This window comes from Rattus norvegicus, chromosome 10 (genome assembly GCF_021556685.1).
Source record: "Rattus norvegicus strain SHRSP/BbbUtx chromosome 10, alternate assembly SHRSP_T2T, whole genome shotgun sequence".
Classification (NCBI taxonomy): domain Eukaryota; kingdom Metazoa; phylum Chordata; class Mammalia; order Rodentia; family Muridae; genus Rattus; species Rattus norvegicus.
The window spans coordinates 7,524,261-7,549,299 of NC_141543.1; the positions used below are offsets into that span (position 1 = coordinate 7,524,261).

The 25,039-nt window shown below is 43.2% G+C and overlaps 1 protein-coding gene across 5 annotated transcripts in view; it reads left to right on the forward strand.

The window, feature by feature from the left end:
- Positions 1-3,510: 3,510 nt before the first annotated feature.
- The window catches only part of Bfar (bifunctional apoptosis regulator), a 32,962-nt gene continuing 11,433 nt past the window's right edge, over positions 3,511-25,039 (forward strand). For 2 of the 5 annotated variants that reach the window (XM_087572638.1, XM_087572640.1), the window contains exons 1-5: positions 3,537-3,602; positions 7,957-8,066; positions 19,036-19,370; positions 22,938-23,142; positions 23,784-23,953. In XM_087572638.1, coding sequence (XP_087428764.1) covers positions 19,108-19,370; positions 22,938-23,142; positions 23,784-23,953 — 638 coding nt within the window. In that variant the 5' untranslated portion in view covers positions 3,537-3,602; positions 7,957-8,066; positions 19,036-19,107. Of the gene's footprint in view, positions 3,603-7,956; positions 8,067-8,379; positions 9,936-19,035; positions 19,371-22,937; positions 23,143-23,783; positions 23,954-25,039 lie in introns of those variants that run through there. The other 3 variants (NM_001013125.2, XM_087572639.1, NR_138253.2) reach the window with 3 other exon arrangements.

Here is a 25,039-nt window from a genome sequence, read left to right on the forward strand (position 1 = left end):
AGCGCGCGCCGCTGCGCCTGCGTCTAGGCTGTGACACGTCAGGGGAGGGGCCGGGGCCCACCCAGCTGCCTAGAAAGGGGAAAGGACTTTGCTATCAAAGTTTCAAGCCTTGCCCACGTGTTGGAGAAGTTTCCTGTCCTGAACCTGGTTGATCAAGAGATTAATGGACTGGTCTCCCCTGGGTCTCTAACTCCGGGTCTGAGAAGGATGAGGCAGGGGAATTGCAAATTCGAGGCCAGCTTAGGGAACATAATGAAAGTGTCTAAAAAATAATAATAATTTTATAAATACAAATATATAATATTTGTTTAATTTGTGGAGTAGTGTTGGAGAAGCATATGTGGGGGTCAGTGATCACTAGTGGTGAGCAAAGGAAGACGTCCGGGGTCTGTTCTTATTCTCCACCTTACTTGAGACAGGCAGGGCCCATCACTAAACTTGAGTCTCTGACTCCCAACACTAGGTTTACAAGAGGTGCTGGAGATTTGTACACGAGTCTTGTTGATTCTGCAGCAAATGCTCTTACCCATGGAACCATCTCTATACCCCTGCCCCCACACCCCCATTTACTGAGTTCTGGTTCTGTGCCACTTTGGTAGGATGGAGATACTGTGATGAGAAAGCCTGGTGATTGTCCCATTGCTGCGGAAGGAAAAAAGCCAGACAGAATCAGACTTGTTTGGAAATGTGATAGTTGCTGTTGAGATAAAGAGCAAACTGCTGCAGCAGAGAGTGATGGGGAAGCAGGGTTTCTTAGGTAATCAGAAAAGGAAAAGCCATTTGGGGGAGCCTACTTTGTGGCCTAACACTCTACAAAAGCAGCGAGTATTCTTAACCTCTGAGCCATCCCTCCAGTCCCACACTCAGCTCATCTCAAAGAGAGTTTCAGGGTTTTCTTGGGCAGCCCCTGCTGGCTTGCAGGAGAGATAAAGTGTTCACAGGGGCTGTAATCTTTTCAATATTTATCCTCTGACGAGTGAATGAGACCCCATGTGATGGCTATTCTTGATTGTCAACTTGACTATATCTGTAATAAACTACAATCCAGAAATGGAGGCCACACTCGTGAGAGATTTTCTGCTTGGTTTGAAGTGAGTGAATCCACTTCTCATCCAGACCTTTGAGATATGAAGACATACATGTTTGATCCAGATCTTTTTTTTAAGATTTACTTATTTATTTTATGTATATGAGTACACTGTCACTGTCTTCAGACACACCAGAGGATGACATCAGATCCCATTACAGATGGTTGTGAGCCACCATGTGGTTGCTGGGAATTGAACTCAGGACCTCTGGAAGAGCAGTCAGTGCTCTTAATTAATCACACCATCTCCAGCCCTTGATCCAGATCTTGAGGCAAGGACACACTCACCTTTAATCTAGACCTTGAGGTAGGATCACACAACTCTAATCTGGGCCAATCTTCTGCCTATTTAAGAACATAGAAGAAGGAAGCGCTTACTCTTTGCCTGCTTGCCCATGCCTTGGTAGCAAGTCCATTCCTTCACTGGCATTGAGGACTTACTTCCAAATGACCAACTGAGACATCCTGCCTTATGAGACTGAGCAACTACTAGATTTTTCGACTTCCTGGTCCCAGCTAGTCATTGTTAGGTTAGCTGGACTGCAGCTTGTAAGTCATTCCAATAAATCCTCACACATTGGATATATACAGTTTACTTCTTTATTTATTTTGACAGAATGTATTAGTGAGAGTCACAAAACTTAGGAAATTATTCTGTCTCTGTGTGTCTGTGTCTGTGTGTGTGTGTGTGTGTGTGTGTGTGTGTGTGTGTGTCTGCTCTGCACATCTGGAGTGATGACACCTCTACCTGCCCTGCAGTTCAAAAGTCTCTCCCAGGATCCTGACTCTCAGAGACTTCTGTTAGAGACTAGATCTGATCTTCAGCTAAGATATATCACACAGGTGAGCAGTCTTGGGAAAATAGGCTTAGGACCAGAATTAGGAATTGAGATTGTAAACCTGTGTGATGAACCTGAGCATAATAAAATATAACTTTTATTATACTAAGTACTATGTATACCTACCTTTTGCTCAAGACACAGAGGCATGTGGATGTCTGTGAATTCAAGTGCAGCTTGGTCTACAGCTTGAGGTCCAGGACAGCTACACAGAGAAACCTAGTCTCCAAGCAAACAGGAGTATGGTGGGACACACCTGTAATCCAAACATCTGGGGAGTTCATTCGAGAGGAACTTGAATTCAGGACTAACCTGGACTACAAAGGCTGTGTCTTAATAAGAAAAAAAAAACTAATGGTAAATTCTGTTAATATATCTCCTACCACAATGGGGGAAAAGTTTATACTTTATTGGATTACTCTCCAGAAAGTAAATTCTGCTGGCACAGATCATTTTTACTCGTTACCAATTTGAAAAGAACACTCTTATTTATTTATTATTTATTTATTTATTTATTTATTTATTTAGAGATGGCTGATCTCAAACTCACTCCATACCTAAGGGGTGGCCTTGAACTTTTTTTTTTTTCAAGACAGAGCTTCTCTGTACAACACAGCCCTTGCTGTATTGGACTCACTTTGTAGGCCAGGCTGGCTTTTAAATCACAGAGACTGGCCTGCCTCTGCCTTCTGAATACTGGGGTTAAAGTACTACCATGCCAGACAGACTTCAACAACTTCTTCTTCTTTCTCCTTCTCCTCCTCTTCCTCCTCCTCCTTCTTTTCTTCTTCTTCCTCTTCCTCAGATTTATTTATTTTATCTGTATGAATATACTGTAGCTGTCTTCAGACACACCAGAAGAGGGCATCAGATCCCATTACAGATGGTTATAAACCACCAAGTGGTTGCTGGGAATCAAACTCAGGACCTTTGGAGAGGCAGTCAGTGCCATCTCTCCAGCCCAGCCTTTAACTTCTACTCTTCTTGCCTACTCCCTGCAGTTTACACCAGATCTAAGAAACAGAAACTTAAAAAAAAAAAAATTAAGTTTCACTATGTAACTTTGGCTGTCCTGGAATTCACTCTGTAGGCTAGACTGGCCTCGAACTCACAAGAGATCCGCCTGCCTAGCCTGGTGTCACAATGTCATAGATTGAAAACACAGCACTGTTGAGTTCTCAACAGATCCAGATCAAGGTGGGTAGCTGCAGAGTAAACGAGATAACGTCATTTTATTCCAAATCCCGACCCTAAAAATGAAGCTTTAAGAAGGGTTTTGTGGGTATCTGCATAAATGTGAAGTTAAGATTTATTATGGTGCATACGGGGCACTGTGAGAGACTCTGATATCTGAATAATGCAGCTAAACAAGGGAAAGGTAACACCTCCCGATTCCCGGGCGATGACGTCTGCTTGGCTCGGAAGGAAAAGAGGAAGGGGCAGGACGCTTTGCTGTGCATGCGCCCGCGGGTCGCTGGAGCAGCCGCTCTAGGCAGCAGGGAGGTCGCGCAGGGTTAAGAGCCTAAAGCGGTCTCTTCTCTATGGTTGCAGGAGCTGGTCAGAGTCGGTCCGCAGTCCTACGTTATTTCCGGAAACGAAGCCTGCCGCTTGTCCTCTACTTCCGCGGGGTCCTGGCGGGTGGCAGTGACGGAGTGGGTCCCAGGACTAGTGGCGAGGTGAGCTTCGGCACGGTGTGTGGTGGGTAATGAGGCGGCAGGGCGCTTGGCATGAGAGTTTGGCGCGGGAGACCGAACTGAACCCGCTCCCGGAGCGGCGCTGGCAGGGTGGGCCCAGACCCTCGGGCCTCCTCACCCTGGCCTGAGCACACCGGCAAGACTGCGGATCCCAGCTTGGCAGTTCCCCTTCCCTTCCGAGGCGAAGAGCCATTCCACCGCGGGTCTCTAGTCCTCGCCTTCCGGGTCTGGGTCAGAGCCCCTCGGAGGGTGACAGAGAAGGGGGTCTTGTTTCCACTCATTTAGGGGCTACGGGTGCCCGCCACGGCCGCTAGATCGAGGCACCTTCCTATCTCAAGGCAGAAGGTTCATAATGGGAAATAAGGATAACGGAACATCAGACTCCAAAGTGACACTGGGGCTTGTCTTCTCATTCCCATAGTCAAGACTCAGAAACCGTATGCTAAGGAGAGCGCGCGTGCGCGCGTGTGTGTTTAAAGACCGAGACGATGTGTCTAACTGGGGATCTTTAACTGGGCAAGGTGGGGGGCACCCATAACTTTGGTTGAGAAGAGAAAGTGGGAGCCTTATGCTCTCAACTGTCGCCGTTGGGTCCTCCCCACGGAATCCCATTGGTCCGTCCTTGGAGTGGCCCCAACGTCACACCAGGAGAGACCAATACGAAGGAGTTTTCCTCTCATCTTTAGGTACGGACTGCACGTGCCAATGAAGTTTTATTTTTGTCACTGCTATTTTATAAACAGCCTGGATGTATCCCGACCCAAGTGCTCGTTGTATGCCTGGGTATATCATCCATAAACCTGATAGGAAAACCGTACTCTCTCGGAGGCTGTTTAGACACACACACAACACACACACCCTTTTTCCCCTTTCCCTCTGGGGTTATAAATTCTAAGCACACTGTAGCCAGCATTTGGTAAAATGTGACTGTTAATAATGCTATTAATAACAGTCAGCAAACTTTTTACCTATCTGTGGACGCAGTTTGACATCTAATTTGACAACAATTCTTTAGCGTTGATATCAGTGCGGACTGATACACGGGAAAAAAACGAGGCTCAAAGAACAAGGGGTGACCAGATTGGGACCCCAGGTTAGCCTCACTCTGAAGACTTAACTTTGGGTTTTGGTCTTTTTGTTTGTTTATTTGTTTGGGTTTTGAGGGAGGGGGAGCCTGGGGTTGGTGGTTTTGTTGTTTGTTTGTTTTGTGTTTTTGTTTTTGTTTTGTGACAGGGTTTCTCTGTGTAGTCCTGGCTGTCTGATAACTCAGACCAGGCTGGCCAAGAATGCACAGAAATCCACCTGCCTGTGGAGGTTAAATGCCACCATGCCTTGGTTTGTTTTATTTGTTGAGAAAGGGTTTGTGTAGTCCAGGCTGGCCAAGAATAATTCTTGGACTTCTGATGTTCCTGGCTTTCTGAATTGAGTAACAGGAAATGGAGAAGGGAGAAAATGAAACTCTGAAGTGACACTGGGGCTAGAGTTTCCCTTTTCTGATTCCCAGCCCATGACTCAGAAATCTGAACTGGTGCAAAAGAGAGATTTTTCTGAGTGCTGATAGTAGGTGTTACCACCTATTATGCCCAGCTTATGCACTGCTAATGATAGGAGCAGTCAGCAAGCACTTTGCCAAACAGTCCAAGAGATTAGGGAACACAGAGAAACCTTACACAGTTAACTTGGGTTGGAGTGAATTAATTATCAAAGACCATCTGGATCTTGTTCGTGGATACTTTTAACTTAGAAATCTTAACAGACAGGAGTGTGATGATCCATATAAGATAGTTATTGACAACCATGTTGATTACGCCAATTAAAAATGTTAAGTACTTTTTATTGATGGCAAGACCAAAATGGGCTTGTGCCTCTAAAGACACAAACCTTCAAAGTTAGATGAGGATCAGAGTAACCTTAAACTTTCATTCCTGGCAGGGCAGAGTCTTAGATGTAACCTCAAATGGGTTGCCAAGACCGACATTGGGTTGGGGAAAGGGGAAAGACAAATTCAGTCAAAACAAGATGGCATTACCTTAGTCATTTCAAGAAGAGTATATGAAGATACACTCAAGGAACAGAAATGTGTACATGCTCTATGAACAGAGTCTAATCCTGGTAATAGAAGTTCTTGTGGAACCTATTGTTTGCTAGGAACTGTTCTGAGTTCTGATAAATGGTTATTATCCCCATTGTATAGGTGATATAAAGAAAGGTAAATGACTTACCTGAGATCAAGCAGCTAGTGGTTTATTGAGCTAAGATTTAACTTGATCATTCTGGCTCAAGAGACTGTGCTATAAGTGAGAATGTCAGTTTGGCAGCCACACATGATGGTGTCTCAGCATTAACAAGCCAACACCTGATGGCACAGGCTTTTAGTTATTGGGTAGACCAAGGCAGGAAGATTGCAAATTCAAAGCCTTAATTATGTGGACTGGGCTGAAGCTACTGCCTCTGTAGTAGAGTATATTTAGAGTGAACAAAGTCCTGGCTTCAGTTCCCAGCACTAGAAAAGTTAGTTTACTACTTCACCATGCATATTCTTCACTGAATAAAACCACAACTGCTTTATTTTGTTTTATTTTGTTGTAGTAGGGAGTGTTGTTTTGAGATGGTCTCATGCATCACTCTCTGGCTGGCAAGGGGTGACCTTGAAGTCCTAGTCCTTCACCACTCAGCTGCTGTGATTACAGGCTTGAGTCATCAGATCCAGTTTAGTGGAGAAGGTTTTGAACAATTTGATGGGAATTTTGCTCTAGAAGATGATTCAAACACTGAAAAAGAGACATTCACAAAAAGAGAATAGGAAGTGAGCATTATTTAAGTTTCTCTTTAGCCATACCTAGTCTGAGACATAGGCATTTATATTCAGACTCCATGTAGTCCTAAATGTCCACGTTCATGATAATCTTGTGAAGAGCCTGTTTCGGGTACATAGTCAGGTCCATATCCATGGATTGCATAGATGAGGGAAAAAATTCAGTTCAGTTGTCGGCTGGAGACTGTGGCTCAGTAGTATGGTGTTTATCATGTACAGTGGTCCTGAGTTCTACCTTCAGTCCTGCCAGGAAAAGCCAGGAAATTCCAAAAAGCAGTTTGATTTTGCTACATGCTAAGCACTACAATGAACCCAGAGGAATGAGGCTATGTGTAGGTGCACACACCCTTTGGTGGCTTCCTACCATTTTACAGATCCTTAGCGTCTCCAGCTCTCTGGGCATTATTTGCCTGGTGTCTTGATCATGTGTACTTTGTAGTCAGACTTACTGTGGTTGCTTGTATAACAAGCATGTATAAGAGATGACTAAAGGAGCCTGGTGGTGGTTGGCACAAGTCTTAAACCCCACACTAGGGAGACAGGTGCGTGGACCTCTGTGAGTTCAGGACAACAAAACTACACAGAAACCAGAGGGGTTAGAGAGAAGACTGAGGGATATTGGAGACAGTGCATAGGCCACATGTAAACACTGTCCTTTGCCCAGAAAGGACTTGCACACCCACAAATTCTGGCACCTCTGGGAAGTCGTGGAACAGATCCCAAAGGACTATGTGCTCTTCTGCCTTATTCTCAGACATTCTAGTTCAAGTTCTTGAAGTTTCCACAGGATTCTGTTGAAGGTATTAAGAGTTACATTAATAAAGAGTCAGATGTTTGTTTGCTTCAATTTTCATCTGCAAATATTTAGAGCCCCACTTTGTAGCTATTCTATGATATAGGATTCTGTGACTTGACTTCAGGGAGTCCCAGATTTGGAGAGACAAAAGTGGCTGGAATAATATGTGCAAAGTACAGGAATAAGGTCAGCAAGTGCGTTTTGCTGTTTTGAGAGGCAGATGGGACTCTAAGAGGACTGCTGTGCTCAGGGAAGAGTCTGCAGAACCTGGAATCTCCTGCCACATGTGAATCATGTCATTCATTCTGCTTTTGGCAGGGTTGAGAGTGAAGGTGAATGGGTTTACATAAAGGAAAGTCTTGATTCTGTGATAGATTTACTTTCTCCTAGTGCAATAGTCCTCAGCCTGTGAGTTTCAACAAAGTTGGGGGTTGAATGATGCTCTTGCAGGAGTTGCCTAAGACCATCTGGTATTTACGTTAACGATTGATAAACATCAAAATTATAATTATGAAGTAGCAACCAAAATAATTTTATGGTTGAGGTCACCACAAACATGAATTGTATTAAAGGGTTGCAGCTTTAGGAGGGTGGAAAACTGTTGTTCTGGTAGCTTACTAGGCAAAAAGAATACAGAACTAGGTCATTTCTATGACTCAAGATTGGTCAGGAAGTCAGTAATTTTGCTAATTTGTTTGTTCGATTGTTTTTGTTTTTTGAGACAGAGTTATCACTGTGTTGCTTTGGTTATCCTGAAACTTGCTATGTAGGCCAAGCTGGCCTTGAGCTCACAGAGATCCTCCTGTTTCCATCTCCTGAGTGCTGGAATTAAAAGGTATGCACCACTACTCCCAGCTGAATCTCATTGATAAAACCAGCACAGGATTACTCTGGTGGGGAACAGGCCTCTTTCTGACAGAGATCTTAGTTAAATTGAGGAAATAAGGCCAACCTGGGGAGGGTTAGGTTTACAGAATGACTTGTCTTAAGAATTGGTATAGACAGGTATTGATCTTCTTGGCACCTTTTTTAAATTTTTATAAATCTATAAGAGGTGTGCACTAACCTTTCAGAGGTTGTAAGGTGCCCATCAATTGTTTCTACAGAAAATAATACAAGACAGTTTATACTTAACTTTTACCCACCAGCGCATGCAACCAGACCTCTAACTGCTCCTGTGGCAGCCTGTGTGCCAGCATCCTGGAACCTGGAGCCATCAATTTACACTGAAGCCCAAGTGTCCTAGAGTCCAGCTTATCTAGAGTGCAGATGCATTTTGAGCCTAGTGTCTCAGTGACCATCAAAGAACTGCTGGAATTGTCTTGGTGAACTTGTGGCTAGCCCCACCTTCCATTCCTTGGTCACCATTGAAGATCAGTGTACAGAAGAGACAAGATGTGGTCTAGCAGATCATATGACGAAGGACCTCAGAATGCCTCCAGTGGTGAGTCTGGCCTGAGGAAAACAAGAGATGATCTTTCTGCAAGCCGACAGCATGCGTGCGGGGATAAGAAAGATGTCTATAGAAGAAAATGTTCCTCCTCTTCCCATTATTCAAAACAACAGTCTCCCCATAAAGGGGCTTCTTGTTTTTCCAGAAAATCAGGTGTAGATCGAAAGACCTCCCCACACAGCAGATCTAGATCCAGTGGAAGACACTCTACAAAACAAAGCAAACTGCATTCTTCCCATGGTTCAGAGCTTAGGAAGTCCAAGCATGCTCATTCCTCCTACAAACGGTGCAGTGAAGAAAAACCAGAAGGAGGTAAAAAGAGGCCTGGTCAGTCTTTGAAAACATCCAGAGACACACACCCAAAAAGTTCTTCAGCAGTTCTTTCATCGGAAATTTTAAACAAACTCAGAAGGTTTGATGAAAAGGGACTTCCTAAAGCTGCAGGCAAGCAAGCTGTCAAAAAGCCAGAGATGGCAGAGGAAAGCGACTTACCTCAAATTTCTGAGTTTGAAGTTATGGATCAGACACAAGAACCCGAGTCAAACAAAACAGATCACACAGAGTTCAGTGATGACCAAGTAACCAATCGCCGTAAAGCAATAGTGTCAAAAACCAAGGAAATTGAACAAGCCTACTACCAAGACTGTGAGACCTTCGGAATGGTGGTGAAAATGCTGGTTGAAAAAGACCCTTCGCTAGAAAGGTCCATTCAGTTTGCACTTAGGCAGAATTTACATGAAATAAGTGAACGCTGTGTGAAAGAGCTCAGGCAGTTCATTGCAGAGTATGATGCTGCTGCTTCCTAAGAACTGGTGCTCTAGCAGAAAGTATTTCTTGATTGTCATTCCAGAATTGTATAAATACCTCATATATGGAATTTTTGTGATGAAATACTAGCAAGCATCTGAAATGGTGAGCTTAAAATAATCTTCAGAAATGTTTCTACCTATGGAACCTTGTGGTTCATACACTCACCAATGCTTAGTTTGTGGCTTAGCCTGCTGAGGAGGCTTAATTATTTATGTTCTTCCAAGTAGACGAATTATAGCCCAAGTGTACTTTATGGTTAGAGATTGACCTTCATAGTAGATGATAGCATGTAAAAATGTTAGGATTTGAGTTGTGATTTTTATTGACTTCTTAGGCCTTGTTGTTCTTATTAAAATATCCTACATTAAACTATGTTTTCTTAATAAACTAGTACTTTGGTACCTTAAGAGAATAAAACATGGGAATGGCTGAATCTTCGAAGGACACGAGTTTGTAATATGAGTTGAAATTGATGTATCTGTAAGGTACTGGGGATTACACACAGAATTTTGTTATTCTTGGCATCTGATCCACCACTGAATTATAATCCCAGCACCAAAATGAATATTTTAAAGCAACTATTATTAGGGTATGTGTTACTTGGTAACCCCTGTAAGCTTTTTGGGTTGGGGGTATTGTAGTTTGGGGGGCAGGATTTGTTCTGTGTTTCTTAATAGCTTTCTGAGTTGTTGAACAACTACTGCATGTAGTACAGAATAGGTCCTAGAATGTCTGCCACAAGGACAGCAGATGACAGCTTCAGCCTATGCCCTTCTCAGCCTGCCCCTGTCTTGGCCAACACAGCTTACGGCAATCTGTTCAGACAACAAGTCAGGGTCTAACAGAGCATGTTACCTTTATCCTAGTAACCTCTGGCCTTCTCCGAAAGAGTCTCTCTGGAATTGGAAAAATACAGAGTTATAGACAGACTGGAAATGATTTCTCTCTTATTAATGGAAGAGCTGGTTTTACTGTCTACAGGAATTCCACTAACATTCTGTTCTGTTCACTGACGATTGGTTGTTACTGCCATTCCTGACCTTTGCCTCACTTGGTCTGGGTACTTTAATTTTTATTTGGTAGTCATAGAGATGGGTACATACTTTTTGTATCTGACAGTATTTTTAGTGTTATCCCAGACTAGGCCTGCCTCCCAACTTGATTGTGAACATTAAGAGCTAACAGTTGAGGTCATGTTCCAGCCCATGTTGTTGAATCCTAGCTCCTTTTTCTCATCTGTATCACTGCAGCACCTTGGTGTATACGAGTGATACAAAAGCAAATTTGTCCTTCGAGCTCATACTGATTAAATACTTTGTTAGGAGAGTATCTTTATGAGGACATTCTTTAAATTTCTACTTTATGTGTGTTAAGATTTTTATTTTATATGCATGAGTGTTTTGTCTGCATGGATGTCTCTGTACCACATGCATTCAGTGCCTGCAGAAGCCAGAGGATGATACCGATCCCCTGAACTGGAGTTACAGATGGTTGTGTCCTGCCACGTAGGTGCTGGGATAGTCCTCTGGAAAAGCAGCTATTGCTCTAACCACTGAGTCTCTCTTCAGCCCCAAAGGGAGGGTTTTTGCTCACCGAATATCTTTGTAAAGAGATGATTGAAAAATATTATTTTAGGCTGAATCCGAAATAGACCTTAAAAATATTCCTCAAAGTTTAGGTATAATTTCAATCATAATACCTGATTTTGGATTGGTTTTATTTGAATATATATGTGTGCACATGGAAGCCAGAGGTCAGGATACCATTGTTCAGGTTTCATCCATCTTCACTAGGCCTGGATCTCATTGATTAGGCTGTAGGGCCTACTTGTTTCCACCTCAGCTTTGTGATTATAAGCTATGCATGCCTTTTTATTTATTTTTTAATGTACATTGATGTTATGTCCATGTGAGAGTATCAGACCCCCTGGAACTGAAGTTACAGACAGTTGTGAGCTGCCAGGTGGATGCTGGTGGTTTAACCTTTGGAAGAGCATCAGGTAACTCTTAACCACTAAACCATCTCTCCAGCCCACCTTATTTATTTATTTTTTAAAATATGAGATCTGAGATCCAGCTTAGGTCCACAGGCTTGCACAGCAAGCACTTAGCAAATGCATGTTTTCCCTCAACTCGTGGTTGTTTTGTTGTTGCTATTGTACTATTATTGGGGGGGGGGGGTAGGGTCAGGGGATAGGATCTTCCTATGTAATTCTGCCTGGCCTGGAATTCTTATATTGCCCAGGCTAGCCTCAAATTCACCTGCCTCTGCCTTCTTTTCCTGGTACATAAAAGACATGAACCATAAGGCCTAGCAAAGACATTCTTAAACCTAGATTAAATGGTTTCTTACTTGATAAACTCAATAAAATTTATTGCAATTAGTTGGTCAAGGTGGGGGGATGGAGAGAAGGCTCAGCAGTTAAGAGCACTGACTGCACTTCCAGAGGTCCTGAGTTCAATTCCCAGCAACCATATGCTGGCTCACAACCATCTTTAATGGGATCTCATGCCCTCTTCTGGTGTGTCTGCAGATAGGTACAGTGTATTCATAAACATAAAATAATTTTTAAAAGTTGGTCAAGATGGCAAGGCCTATAATCTACAACTAGGAGGAGATGAGACTGCCATCACTTGATGGTTAGCAGACACTACTCTTAACTGCTTAGACATCTCTCCAGCCCTCAATGGATCTCTTAGGCACAGTAATTAAAACCTAACTTTAGCTTTCACAACATTGCTAATTGACTGAGTGGTGATGATTTTACTATATGAGCAACTGACCAAGCCAACAGGTAACAGCAGTGCTACTGGTGGTAAGTAGCCCTCCAAATAAGTGTGTTGGTGAGGACCAGACCAGACAAGACAGCCTTCAAGAGGAATGGACAGACTTATTTATCTCAGGTTCTTTGAAAGCAAAGCATCATTGGGGACATTGTGTGCATCCTAGCAGTCTTTTTCTTTCACAGATTTTCAAATAACTGTACGTCACGTTAACTATGGCTTGAGGGGTGGGAAGATCAGATTGAGGTAGACATGGTGCTGCCTCCCTCTAATAGCAGCACCAGAACTGGTAAATTCAATCCTAGCTTGGGTTAACAGTATAAGACCTGTCACAAATTTTAAAAAATATGGTTTACTGATATCTTGGAAGGGCCCAAGTTATCAGAGGCTACTCTTTTAAACTTTTTTGTGGTCCATGTAACTCAGATTATCCCCAGTGTTTCATACACAAACAGGTTTCTGTAGCCTCCCACCCTAAAGCAAAGTGGAATTGTAACTAGAAAAATGTGTGAGGGGTTGGGGATTTAGCTCAGTGGTAGAGCACTTGCCTAGCAAGCACAAGGTCTTGGGTTCAGTCCCCAGCTCCGAAAAAAAGAAAAGAAAAAAAAAATGTGTGAAAGACCTAAGCTACCACTTTCTCAGCCTGATAGCAAACCACCATGAAAAAACTTAATCAGAACTTCAAAAGTTGACTATTCCAAAGTTAGTTAGCCTAAAAACAACTATGTACACAATTTCAAGGCATCCCATTAAGGACAGAAACTGAGAGCTGGGGACTAACAGCATTAAACAGAGGAGGGAGGGGCTAAAGAAGTGGCTCAGGGGTTAAGAGCACTGAGTCAGTGTTCTTCCTAAGGTGCTGAGTTCAATTCCCAGCAACCACATAGGGGCTCACAACCATCTGTAATGGGATCTCATGCCCTCTTCTGGTGTGTCTGAAGACAGCTACAGTGCACTCACATACATAAAACAAATCTAAAAAGAAAGACAGGAGAGGCTGGAGAAAATAGCCAGCCTGCTGCACCAGACATTGCTTCAACAGTTGGTGGACACTGACAAAAGCCAATGAAGGACAGGAAATGGTTGCTGCTTGGCCCTAATGCTTTGTCATTCTAACCTGCTTCCAAAGTAGGATACTAATCTTTAACCTTGTTTTGGTGGTGATCATTCCTGAGAACCTAACAGTAACCAGAAGCTGCTATGCAGCAAGTGGCCATTCCAGGGCAGGGCATGGAGATCAGACCTAGTTTGCCTCTTTAGGCTCCAGTAGAGGACCCTACTGTTCATTCAGAATGACTCAGCTCCTGTGCAGACTTGTGGAGTTTTGTTCCTCTGTATTCCTGGGGGCCAGGCAGCTGTAACTTTTGCATACTCTGATGTATATTCCCATTGGTTTTGAACTAGGTAATTAACGTGTAGTTTGTTCAGCAGGATCTCCTATGAACAGGAGTAGAAAGATTTCCCTAAGCCTAGCCTTGCTCATGTCCCCTCAAGTCTTCAGGGCCTCTGATGTGAAAGAAAGACAAGCGAAGAGGAAGGTGGCCAACTTGCCTTTTAAGGAGGCTTCGTTGAAAAGCAGCTCTCAGGGGTTGGGGATTTGGCTCAGTGGTAGAGCGCTTGCCTAGCAAGCACAAGGCCCTGGGTTCGGTCCCCAGCTCCGAAAAAAAGAAAAAAAAAAAAAGTTAAAAGAAAAGCAGCTCTCAACAATCCAAGCTGCCCGCCCCAACTGGCCACATTCCTGTAAACATCCTCAGGCGCAGGGGCTTCTAAAAGGCCTTTTACACAATACCACAGCAGCAGGATGTGTATACCAAAGCCTAAGCAAACTCGAGTGCCACAACTAAATTTTGTCATTTATCTAAAAGCACTGCTTCTTACTTAGGGAAATAACTCTAGTTTATGCAGATAGGAGGAGCAGAGAAGAGCCTGAACTGAGGCTTGTCCCTTTCTGGTAGTTTCCAGGATTGCTTGTCTGTGGCAACCTAATGTGACCTAGGTTCTGTTTTCAGGCATGGTTTCTCAGTTTGTAAAGATTTGGATTTTTGTTTGTGTGTTTTCTTTCTTTTTTTAAAAAAGATTTATTTAATGTATATGAGTACATTGTAGCTGTCTTTAGACACACCAGAAGAGGGCATCAGATTCCATTATAGATGGTTGTGAGCCCCCATGTGGTTGATGGGAATTGAACTCAGGACCTCAGGAAGATCAGTGCTCTTAACCACTGAGCTGTCTCTCCAGCCCCCGCACCCCCCTTCTCCTGGCCCACCTTTTGTTTTCAAGAAGGCTTTCTCTATATAACAGTCCTGGATATAGTGCAACTACACCTGACCCGTGCAGCTTCTTGTTTGTTAGAAGGAGGAGTGGGTTTTTTTTTTTTTTTAATTTAATGTACATGAGTACACTGTAGCTGTCTTCAGACACACCAGAAGAGGGCATCAGATCTCATTACAGATGGTTGTGAGCCACCTTGTAGTTGCTGGGATTTGAACTCAGGACCTCAGTGCTCTTAACTGCTTGGGGGGGGGGGTTAACTCCCTAGAAGGAAGTTTTACAAGACAGTTACTGAGCCCAGCCTTATGTAATGATTTATCAAATATACCTTTAATATCTTGTGGGTGTTTTTTTTTTCCTCAATTGAAGTAGGTATATCAGTTGTTTTGACCTTTTTGTTTTGGTTTTTTGAAACAGGGTTTCTCTGAATGGCCTTGGCTATCCTAATACTTGTAGAGCAGACTGGCCTTGAACTCACAGAAATCCACCTGGCCCTATCTCCAGAATGCTTAAAGGATTGGAGGCATGCATTGCCACTGGCCCGTTTTTAATTTGCATTGCTTTCATTGGGTGAAGGGAAGGAGAGCCAGTGGCACAGACCATGAGTGGTGTCAGAGGCCGACATGGGGGAATGATTTCTCCCAGGGATCAAACTGAGGCTGTCAGGAGTGGCAGTAGTCACCTTAGCTATGCGTTGCTGTCTTGCTGGTGCAGCAACCTAGAAGGCTGAGTTTTTAGAAATTAACTTCAATAGTACATTAATTTCTCTGCAAATGGCTCTGAAGTCTATGCTTTTAGCCTCATTCTCATTGCCAGTTACAATTTCACCACTCCAGCTGCTTACTACGTATAGACCCTTCTGGGAGTCTTCTCATTACTTCAAAGGCTACTTCTCTAAACTTCAGTGTGTGTATATATATTTCTAAGACTCCACTATCTTACTCAGTATTCTATTGTTGTGAAGAGACACCATGAACACTCCAACTTCATGAAAGAAAGCATTTGATCTGGAGCCACTTGCTTACAGCGTCAGAGGTTTAGTCCATTATCATCATGACAGGGAGCATGCTGGCACTTTTGCAGTAGTTAAGAGCTACATCCTGATCCCTGGGCAGAAAGAGAGCCTAAATGGCTGGGTTTTCAAAGCCTTGAAGCCAACCCTCAGTGATACACCTTCAACAAGGCCGCACCTCCTTTTTTTGTTTTTGTTTTTGTTTTTGTTTTTTTTTCGGTCATATCATCCCTCTCCTCTCCTGCCTTCCCAACTCCTCCTCCCCCAATATAGTTTCTCTGTGTAGCCCTGGCCCTCTTCCACCAGGCTTGCCTCAAACTGAGAGATACATTTGCCTCTGCCACTCAAATGCTGGGATTAAAGTTCTGTGCCACATAGCCCAGCAGCATGGTACCATTCTTACTCAATTTACCACAGGTACCTTCTTTGGTTGGAATAAGTGTGATATGGGAAGGCAAGCCTCCGTCCCCACAGTGTGCATTGTGTAAAGAAGAAGTCAGTGTTGAATGTCTTCCCTAATGCACCCCAACTTTTTGCTCCCTGAGACAGGGACAGTATCTCACTGTATAGCTGTATAGCCATGGCTAGCCAACTCACAGGTACCCAACTGCCTGCTTACACGTACTGGAATTAAAGGTGTCACTTAATTTTTTGACACAGAGACATATTTACAAATCAGTTCAGCTAGACTAATTGGCCAGTGAACCCCATGGATCTCCCTGCCTTTGGTTCCTTGGTAGTGGGATTATAAGCACACACTACCCTTGCCTGAATTTCCATGGCTGCTGAGGCTTCAAACTCAGGCATCTATGCTTCCATGACAAGCACTGCCTCCCCTTCCCCTTAATTTTTAACTTATTTTCTTAACATTCTATATATTCTTCATGGTCCCACAGCACTAATCCCTGATCCTTATATTTCGTTTTCTGCCTTCTTAAAGCAAAGCATTAATACCCTGTATGGTGCTTTGAATGATAAATGTCTCCCAGAGTCTTGGGCATTTAAATTGGTCCTAGTTAGTAGAGAGCTATTTGGGTAGTGTATGGTTTGTATATGCTAAACCCCAGGAGTGGCACTATTAGAAGGTGTGGCCATGTAAATGTGAAGTGTGTCACTGTAAATGTGGACTTTAAGACCCTTATCCTAGCTGCCTGAAAGTCAGTTTTCCACTAGCAGCCTTCAGATGAAGATGTAGAACTCTCAGCTCTGCCTGTACCATGTCTGCCTGGACTGAATCTCTGAACCATAAGACAGCCCCAATTAAATGTTGTTCTTATAAGACTTGCCTTGGTCATGGTGTCTGTTCACGACAGTAAAACCCTAAATAAGACAGGTAGGTTTAAGAGGTGTGGCTTTGTTAGAGAAAGTGTATCTCCTTGGGGGCAGACTTTAAGAATTTAAAGATTGAATCATTTCTACTTAGCTGTTTTGTGCCTGTGCTCAGCATGTGAGGTGTGAGCTCTCGGCATCCTCATCCGACCATGCCTGCTGTGTTGGCGCACTTTCCTACCTTGATGAACACTCAGCCCTCTGGAAGCATAAGCCAAACCCCCTTCCTTCTCTTTTAAGTTATCTCAGTCGTGGTGTTCTAACAGAGCAACAGAGCAGTAAGCAAGACATCTTTGTGACTTGTCCATAATTCTTCTCAGCCCAGCCCCATTCACAAAGAGATTTGTCATGGAGAACTCAGCTTCACTGACTTCACTGCACCTGAAATTGTCATGTGCTCTCAGCAGCCATCTTCCAGCTTCATTAACCTGGTATAGGAAACACCATAGCAGATCACAGCCCTGTCTGTCACTGCTGGTTTTGGCAAAAATACAAAACAGTGCCCGAAGCAGGCCTAGCTAGCTCTCACTTAGATGGCCTGTATCCTGCCCCTAGCTGAATTCAGATGTGATGGTCTTTTATCTAAGGGCCTGGCTTAGCACCTAGCTTTTAAGAGATGCTCAGAGAGTGATGGTGTCCTGGGCTGAGGATGTAACTCAGTACTAGAATACCTGCCTAGTATAGACAAGGTTTTGATCTTCAGCAGTGCAAAACCAAAACAAAAATGCTTGTAATGTACTTATCATATACTAGTGTGTCACACTGAGAAGGCTGAGCTGCACACTGGGGCCTGTGTTCATTTTTTGTGTTTTATTTGCATGTTATGGTTTTCTGGAGTAAAAATTTTGCTATGTGGCCCTGTCTAGCTTGGTACCCACTATATTGCCTAGGCTGTGTTAATCCTACTGGGCAAGAATAAGACCACTGCCACAATTTTTGAGCCAAAATTTAAGCAAGCTTTATTCAGTACTGGCCAGGATGATGGACACTAGCCATGTCCACACCTGGGATTCCCAGAGAATGACTGTGAATTACACATTAGTCCCAGTGCTATAAAGGCAAGTCCCACACAGCCACATACTTCTTGCACTTGCCCAATCAAAGCAAGCATACTTCGTGATGTACTTCCTGCCTCTGTGCCTCCTGCCTATGTGTGATCAAGCAGTTGATCACACATCCTGTGCAGTTGGGGCAACCAACCTTGTTTACAGGAGTGAAAACAGTTGGCTTGTTATCTACTTGAAGAACAGCCCTCGGCATTCTAGGAAGTTATCTATCCTTGGTCAAGTGGATCTTACGGGTTTAAGACATTTTATTTTATAGCTCTCTTAAGTAATTTAAACTTAAAACATAACTTTAACCCTCTGGAGTTAGTTGCTTGCCTCAGCCTCCTTGGTTCTACAGGTGTAAGCTACCATAGTTAGCTTTTTTTTTTAATTATTTAATACACTGTGTAGTTGTCTTCAGACACACCAGTAGAGGGCATCAGATCCCATTATAGATGGTTGTGAGCCACCATGTGGTTGATGGGAATTGAACTCAGGACCTCTGGAAGAGCGGTCAGTGCTCTTAGCTGCTGAGCCATCTCTTCAGCCCCATAGTTAGCTTTTATTGTTTTGACGTGATCTTTGTATGCTCTCATGCTAGTTTCAAATTAAAGTGCTGTGACCCTCCTCAACTCCTGAACAAGTGTACACTGTCTGTTAATATGGTGTCTTCAAACATCATGCCTAAGCTCTTGTCTTTGTGGCCAGTGTGGATGACAATGGCAAGACTGAGAAACTTACCTTACCACCAGAAATATGTGCCTATTGCCCTCCTCTTGTGGGTGTGGGGTACTGTTTTATACCTTATCATTTTCAGATACAGCTTAGTTGGTAGAGTTCTGTCTAGCGTGTATGAAGCCCTGGCTCAATTCACAGCTTCACAGAAACAAGGTATGGTGCACACATCTTTGTTCTTGACTACTAGGAGCTTGATGCAGGAGGGTCTAGAATTTGAGCCAGCCTGGACTATATTACTCACCTCTCCCCCACACATATACCCCTTAAAAAGAAAAAGAGAAAAAAAAACCTTGAATGAAATGACAGTAATCTTACAGCTACTGTTCATCCTGTTTTATTGCTCTCTCCCTCCACTCCCACAGACTACGATGCACTATAGCAGTATCCCGAGTTTGAAAGTGTCTATATGTATGGATCCCTGAATTTGCTGAGAGATGGAGGAGCCTCAGAAAAATGACCTGAGCATGAGAGGGCAGGAAGAAGATCATCCTGTCAGAAGCAGTGGCCCTCAGATTTCTGTGAGTGAGTTCTCCTGCCACTGCTGTTACGACACCCTGGTTAACCCCACCACCTTGAACTGTGGCCACAGCTTCTGCCGGCACTGCTTAGCATTATGGTGGATGTCTTCAAAGAAAACAGAGTGTCCAGAATGCAGAGAAAAATGGGAAGGTTTTCCCAAAGTCAACATTCTCCTCAGGTAACATTGGGTCCTTTGACAGCATGGATGTGCAGTGTGGTTCTCTGTGGGAACTGCTGTTATGAAGAAGCAGACTTGGGGCAGAGCTTGGAACCAAAACACCAGATTCCCTTTCTTACAAGTCCTGGTTGTCATCTGTCCTGTTTTATTTATTTTTTTAGACAAGGTCTCACTGCACCATGTCGGGCTGGCATGGACCTGCTGGGTAGATTAGGCTGGCCTTGAATTCACAGACCTATCTGCCTGCCTCCTGAGTTCCACTCCACTACCTTTCCTATTGACTCTTGAACCCACTTAGAGTTTTAGGAACGAGTCTCACTCAACTCAGGGTGGCTTCAGACTCACACCGCCTCTTGCCTCGGCCTTCTAAATGCTAGGATTTTAGGGACAGGCTGACATGCACAGCTGACCGTTTTGTTCCACAGGAAGAAACAGACATACATTTCTGGTTATGACTGTTGCTTACAATCCCCTATTCCAGAGCACTTCTTCTTGGTTTATACTTAGAAGAAAATGATAAAACTGTACAATTAGATGCTGACTTTCATAATCTGTAAGTAAAACCTATGTCTGTCATCACCTGGTAAAGTTTCTTTCACAACCAGCCACAAACCCTTTCAGATGGCTGGTTCTTTCATGCTCCCATGCGTAGAGCTTTTCCAGTTTTTGTTTTACTGGTTCTGGTTTCTTTTTATTTGTATCTATGATTTTTACCTGCGTTTACAAATGTGCGTCTTATTTGTGCCTGAGAAAGTCAGACGAAGGTACTGGGTGCCCTGGAACTGGAGTTCTGGTTGTGAGCCATCATGTGGATTCTGGGAATCAAACTTGGTTCCTCTGTAAGAGCAGCAACACTCTTAACACAGAACCTCTTCAGCTCTTCCTAGTTTTTGTTTGTTGGTTTTGGTGTGGTGTTGTGTGGTGTGGTGTGGTGTGGTGTGGTGTGTGTGTGTGTGTGTGTGTGTGTGTGTGTGTGTGTGTGTGTGGTTTGTTCCTTTTTTTTTTTTTTTTTTTTTTTTTGAGACAGGGTCTCACTATATAGCTTAGAGTTCACAGAGATCTGCCTACGTCTTATGGGATCAGTCATGTGCTACCATGCCCAGTGCCTTTTGAGGATCTCATTCTTTTTCTTCTTCTTACCTTAGCAATGTGCCTAACCTCTCTCAGATCATTAGAATACCCAAAAGGTCCTCCAACCCTTCAACCCAGCATTGCTTATAACTATCTGCTTTACTTTACCAAAGAGCCCTACGGGGCCAGCAAGATAGCTCTGTAGGTTAACACACTGCCAGACCTGGCCACCAAAGTCTAATCTCCTCCTTCCACAGGGTAGAAAGTTGTCCTCCAACTTCCAGCATGTTCCATGGAGAGAAAAAAAAGGAAGGTTTCCCCAAAGTCAACACATCCATAAACACATACACAAAATAAGTAATGTAATAGAAAGAGTTTTAGAACTAGGCCTAGGCGTCCCCATACTTAGCTTGGTTCTGAGAGCTCATACACTAGGCCAGCCTGGGCTATAGAGTGAGCTCCAGGACAGCAGGGCTACACAGAAAAACCCTATCTTGAGGGGAAAAATAAAAATAAAGAAAAAAAGAAGCTTTTTAAAAAATTTTTTTTTATAGCCAACAGATCCTACTACAGGGTCTAAAGCTGGTGGACTTATGCAGAGGGTAAATGACAGTGGGCACTTAGCCCCAGTTGATTATAACATAACCCTGTCCTAAGGCTCAGGGCAAATCATGGAAAGATCGTTAGAGCCAGAGATGAAAGACCAAGATGCTTCATATGAGGTACTTTCGAGATATAACAAGGAAGCTACAACCTGAAATCTGAAAAATGTTTGCATTAATAAGACCTGAATGAACACACCACCAGTTGACAGTTGACATGGCAACTTTCAAATCCTACCTCTAAATCAAGAACTACAAGCAGTCCGTGACTGCTGAGAGAAAGAGAATCAGTGTTCCCCAGGGACAAGCTCATCCAATTCTAAGTGGTCAGCACTGGACACATATATTTGAGCAGCACCAAGTGGACTCAGTGGGTTTTATATATAAAACACTAATAAAGTCATTAATTTTACAGGGAAGAATTAGAGGAGAGGGAAAAGGGGAAATGATGTAAATTACCAATATTCATTTGTAAAATTAAAAAAAAAAACCTAGATTTTTTTTATAAAAGAAGGAAATAGCACTTCTGTCAAAAAAATAACTATATAGAATACTTTTCCAATTGGATTTTATTTTCTATTTCTGTAAGTGAATTTCTATGTAACATAAACTGTACATACAGATATATACATTCATATACTTTTAATTTCATTGGGTTTTTGAAACAGGGTCTCATTTTGTGGCCCAGGCTAGACTCAAAACCACAGTATTCACCCTATTTGGCTTCCCTAATGCTGGGACCACTGGCAATAACAGCCACATCTAGTTTATTGTTTATATCATTTTTAAAAGTCAGAATTAGTAATCAAGCTAGCAATCTCTTCTCTCTTACCTTAGGATCTTTCCTTTTTCTGCTGAGTAACTTCAGTTATGACTTAGTTGTGATTTTGTTCAGATTTTTAAAACTTTTGAAGAGGTCTGGAGAGAGAACTCAGGAGTTAAGTGCATACGACTCCTACAGAGGATCTGGGTTCAACTCCCAGCACCCACATGGTAGTGCCTGTAATTTTAGCTCCAGGAGTGGTGCCCATACATACACTCAGGCACACGTGCACTCTGGAAATATGTCACCCATGCGTGTACTCAGGCACACACCCACGTATGAAGTAAGTAAATTCGTAGCACAAAAGAATGCAATTGAAGCAGGGCATGCTGGTGCAGGAAGAGGATCCAGGAGCTCAGAGCTCAGTTATCCTTGCTGTCTGAGGAAATCAAGGCCACCCTGGGCTACATGAGACCTTTCAAAAATACTTTTCAATATATGTGCTGACAGAAAAATGCTAGTATTTTCTCACATCAGTGTGTATTGGAATATCACTGTTGTCATGCAGTTATCTAACTTGACACTCAGTGGGCCAGTACATTTATAAGAATATGTGGTATTCTACCATAAGAGTTCAATATTCTAGGCTCAGCAGGTCATAGTACTTGCCACTCAAGCATGATGACCAGAGTTTGATGGTAGAGGATAACAGACTCCTGAAAGTTGTCATCTAACCTCCACACGTGCATGACCATGCTCACTCATTGGACACATATGTGAACGTAATCATTGTAAGTCATTTTATTGAGTCAATCTCACTATGCCATCCAGGCTAGCCTGGAACTGTCTATGTAGATCAGGCTAGCTGGGAACTCACAGAGCTCTGCCCTTGGAGTGTTAGGATTAAAGGTGTGTGTACCACACCTGGCACTATCAAGGGCAGGGTGGTAAAGCACTTCGCTGCCACATATGAGGCCTTGGGTTTAGTCCTTTCAGGGAAAAGACTTGGGTCTGAATATTTCATTTGACTGTTTCCTTAGTGGTGGACACATAGGTTGTTGTTAATTTTTGCTTTTTTGTAGAACTCTTTATTGCTCTTTACCTATCCTGTGGTTTCTCTCCTCTCCACAGGGACGCCATTGAAAAGTTATTTCCTGATGCCATTAAAATGCGAGTTGAAGACATTCAGCAGAATAATGATGTAGTCCAAAGTCTTGCAGCCTTTCAGAAATATGGGAATGATCAAAATCCCTTAGCTCCCAGCACAGGGAGAGTGAATCAGCAGAGAGGAGGGGGATTCTTCTCCGGCGTACTCACAGCTTTAACTGGTGTGGCAGTAAGTTTGGCTGTTTAATCTACACCCTGCACCAACCCCCAGTTGCTTCTGAAGTCAGTTCTAGCATCACTTTAAACAGTTGATAGTGTGACCAGGTCTAACTCTTTGTAGTCACTAGAATTGTGTTGCATGGTGAAAACAGAACCTGTATAATAGGCTTTGTCTGGGTAAGTGTTAGCTCTGCTCCTATTTAACCTAACTCTTCCTGACCTCTCCAGTGGCATCATGATGAAACCCCCATTGTAGAACTCAGGAAAAAGGCAGAACAAGACTGAGAAACCATATCTGCACTGTTGTAGGCTTCTTAAGAGCACATATGTCACTGCCAGTGTAAAGACTGCTTAAGTCCAGTCTTCTGAAAATCTTAATGGTTTCCCCTAGAAAAGGCAAATGAGTTGGTGAAGTCAGGGACACAATTGATCCTACACTGTTTGTCATGTAACCTTTCCAGATCTTTGCACAGTCATGAGCAGAAATGAGCCTGGAGACTTATGTCCTCATTCTCTGTGACACAGGGTGCCTTCTTTCTTGAATAGACTTGGTGTCTTTTCTCAGACTCAGCCACTTCCTTGCCCTGCCCCTTCGACTCCTCACATCCTTAGAAACTGACCTTTTCGCTCTGGTCTCCTGTCTCCTTTCAGGTCATCCTGCTTGTGTATCACTGGCGCAGCAGAGAGTCTGAGCATGGCCTCCTGGTGCACAAGGCTGTAGACAAATGGACGACAGAAGAAGTTGTCCTCTGGTTAGAACAGCTAGGCCCTTGGGCCTCACTGTACAGAGACAGGTTCTTATCTGAAAGAGTAAATGGAAGGTGAGGAATTAAAATCTGTCACACCAGGGTAAGTGTGGTGGTGCAGGCAGGCCTTTAATCTCAGAGGCAGGCAGAGCTCTTGTGAGTTTGAGGCCAGCCTGGCAACTATCAGGCCACAAGGTGACATAAGGAAATCCTGTCCACACCAGACTGTTTGTAGATGGCTTTATTGAGATACATTCTACCTGCCACAAATCCTTTTCTTACAGAAGTGAATGTGTTTGTAATGTCTTCACAGATATATACAACCATTTCCAGTCATTTCCTGACTCCCCAACAGACCCTCTTTTCCTTACTGGTCCACTCTCACTCCTTCTCCCTCAGTAGATTCCATTTATCTTTGCCTGTGGATCCTGCATATAATCATGCAACATGGACCCCTTTTGTGCAGCTTTTTCACTCAGGCTAATTTCAAGGTTCACAGTGTTGTAACATCACCTGTGCTTTAGTCTGTCTCTGAAAAACTCTTCATACAGGTAGACCAGATTGTCAGTTCTTCTCTCTCTCTCTCTCTCTCTCTCTCTTTTTTTTTTTTTTTTTTTTTTTTTTTTCAGAGCTGGGGACCGAACCCAGGGCCTTGCGCTTGCTAGGTAAGCGCTCTACCACTGAGCTAAATCCCCAACCCCAGTTCTTGTCTTGATGGGCATTTGACTTGATATCATTTGGAGCTCTTTGAAGAGTGCTGCTAAAGTCATTCCTTTCACAAGGTTTTGTGTAGATATGTATTTTGGGAACTCTTCTTGGAGAGGAATGGCCACATCCCAGGGTCTATATGTATTTACTTTTCAAACACATTGAGTAATCGGTTAATTTCTATCTTACTCCTCATTATGAAAGTAACATTTATTGTTTTTAAAGACTAGCTGGGCAGCAGGAGTGCACGCTTTTAATCCCAGCATTCAGGCAAAGGCAGGCAGATCTGAGTTCAATGCCAGCCTGGTCTACACTGAGATCAGGACAACACAGTGAAACCCTGTCTCAAAAAACAAACAAACAAACAAAAAGAAGACAAAGAAGAATGACAATGTTGCTACTCTTCACAAATTATTGCTGTTAATATCATAATAGACATAACTGAACATGGTG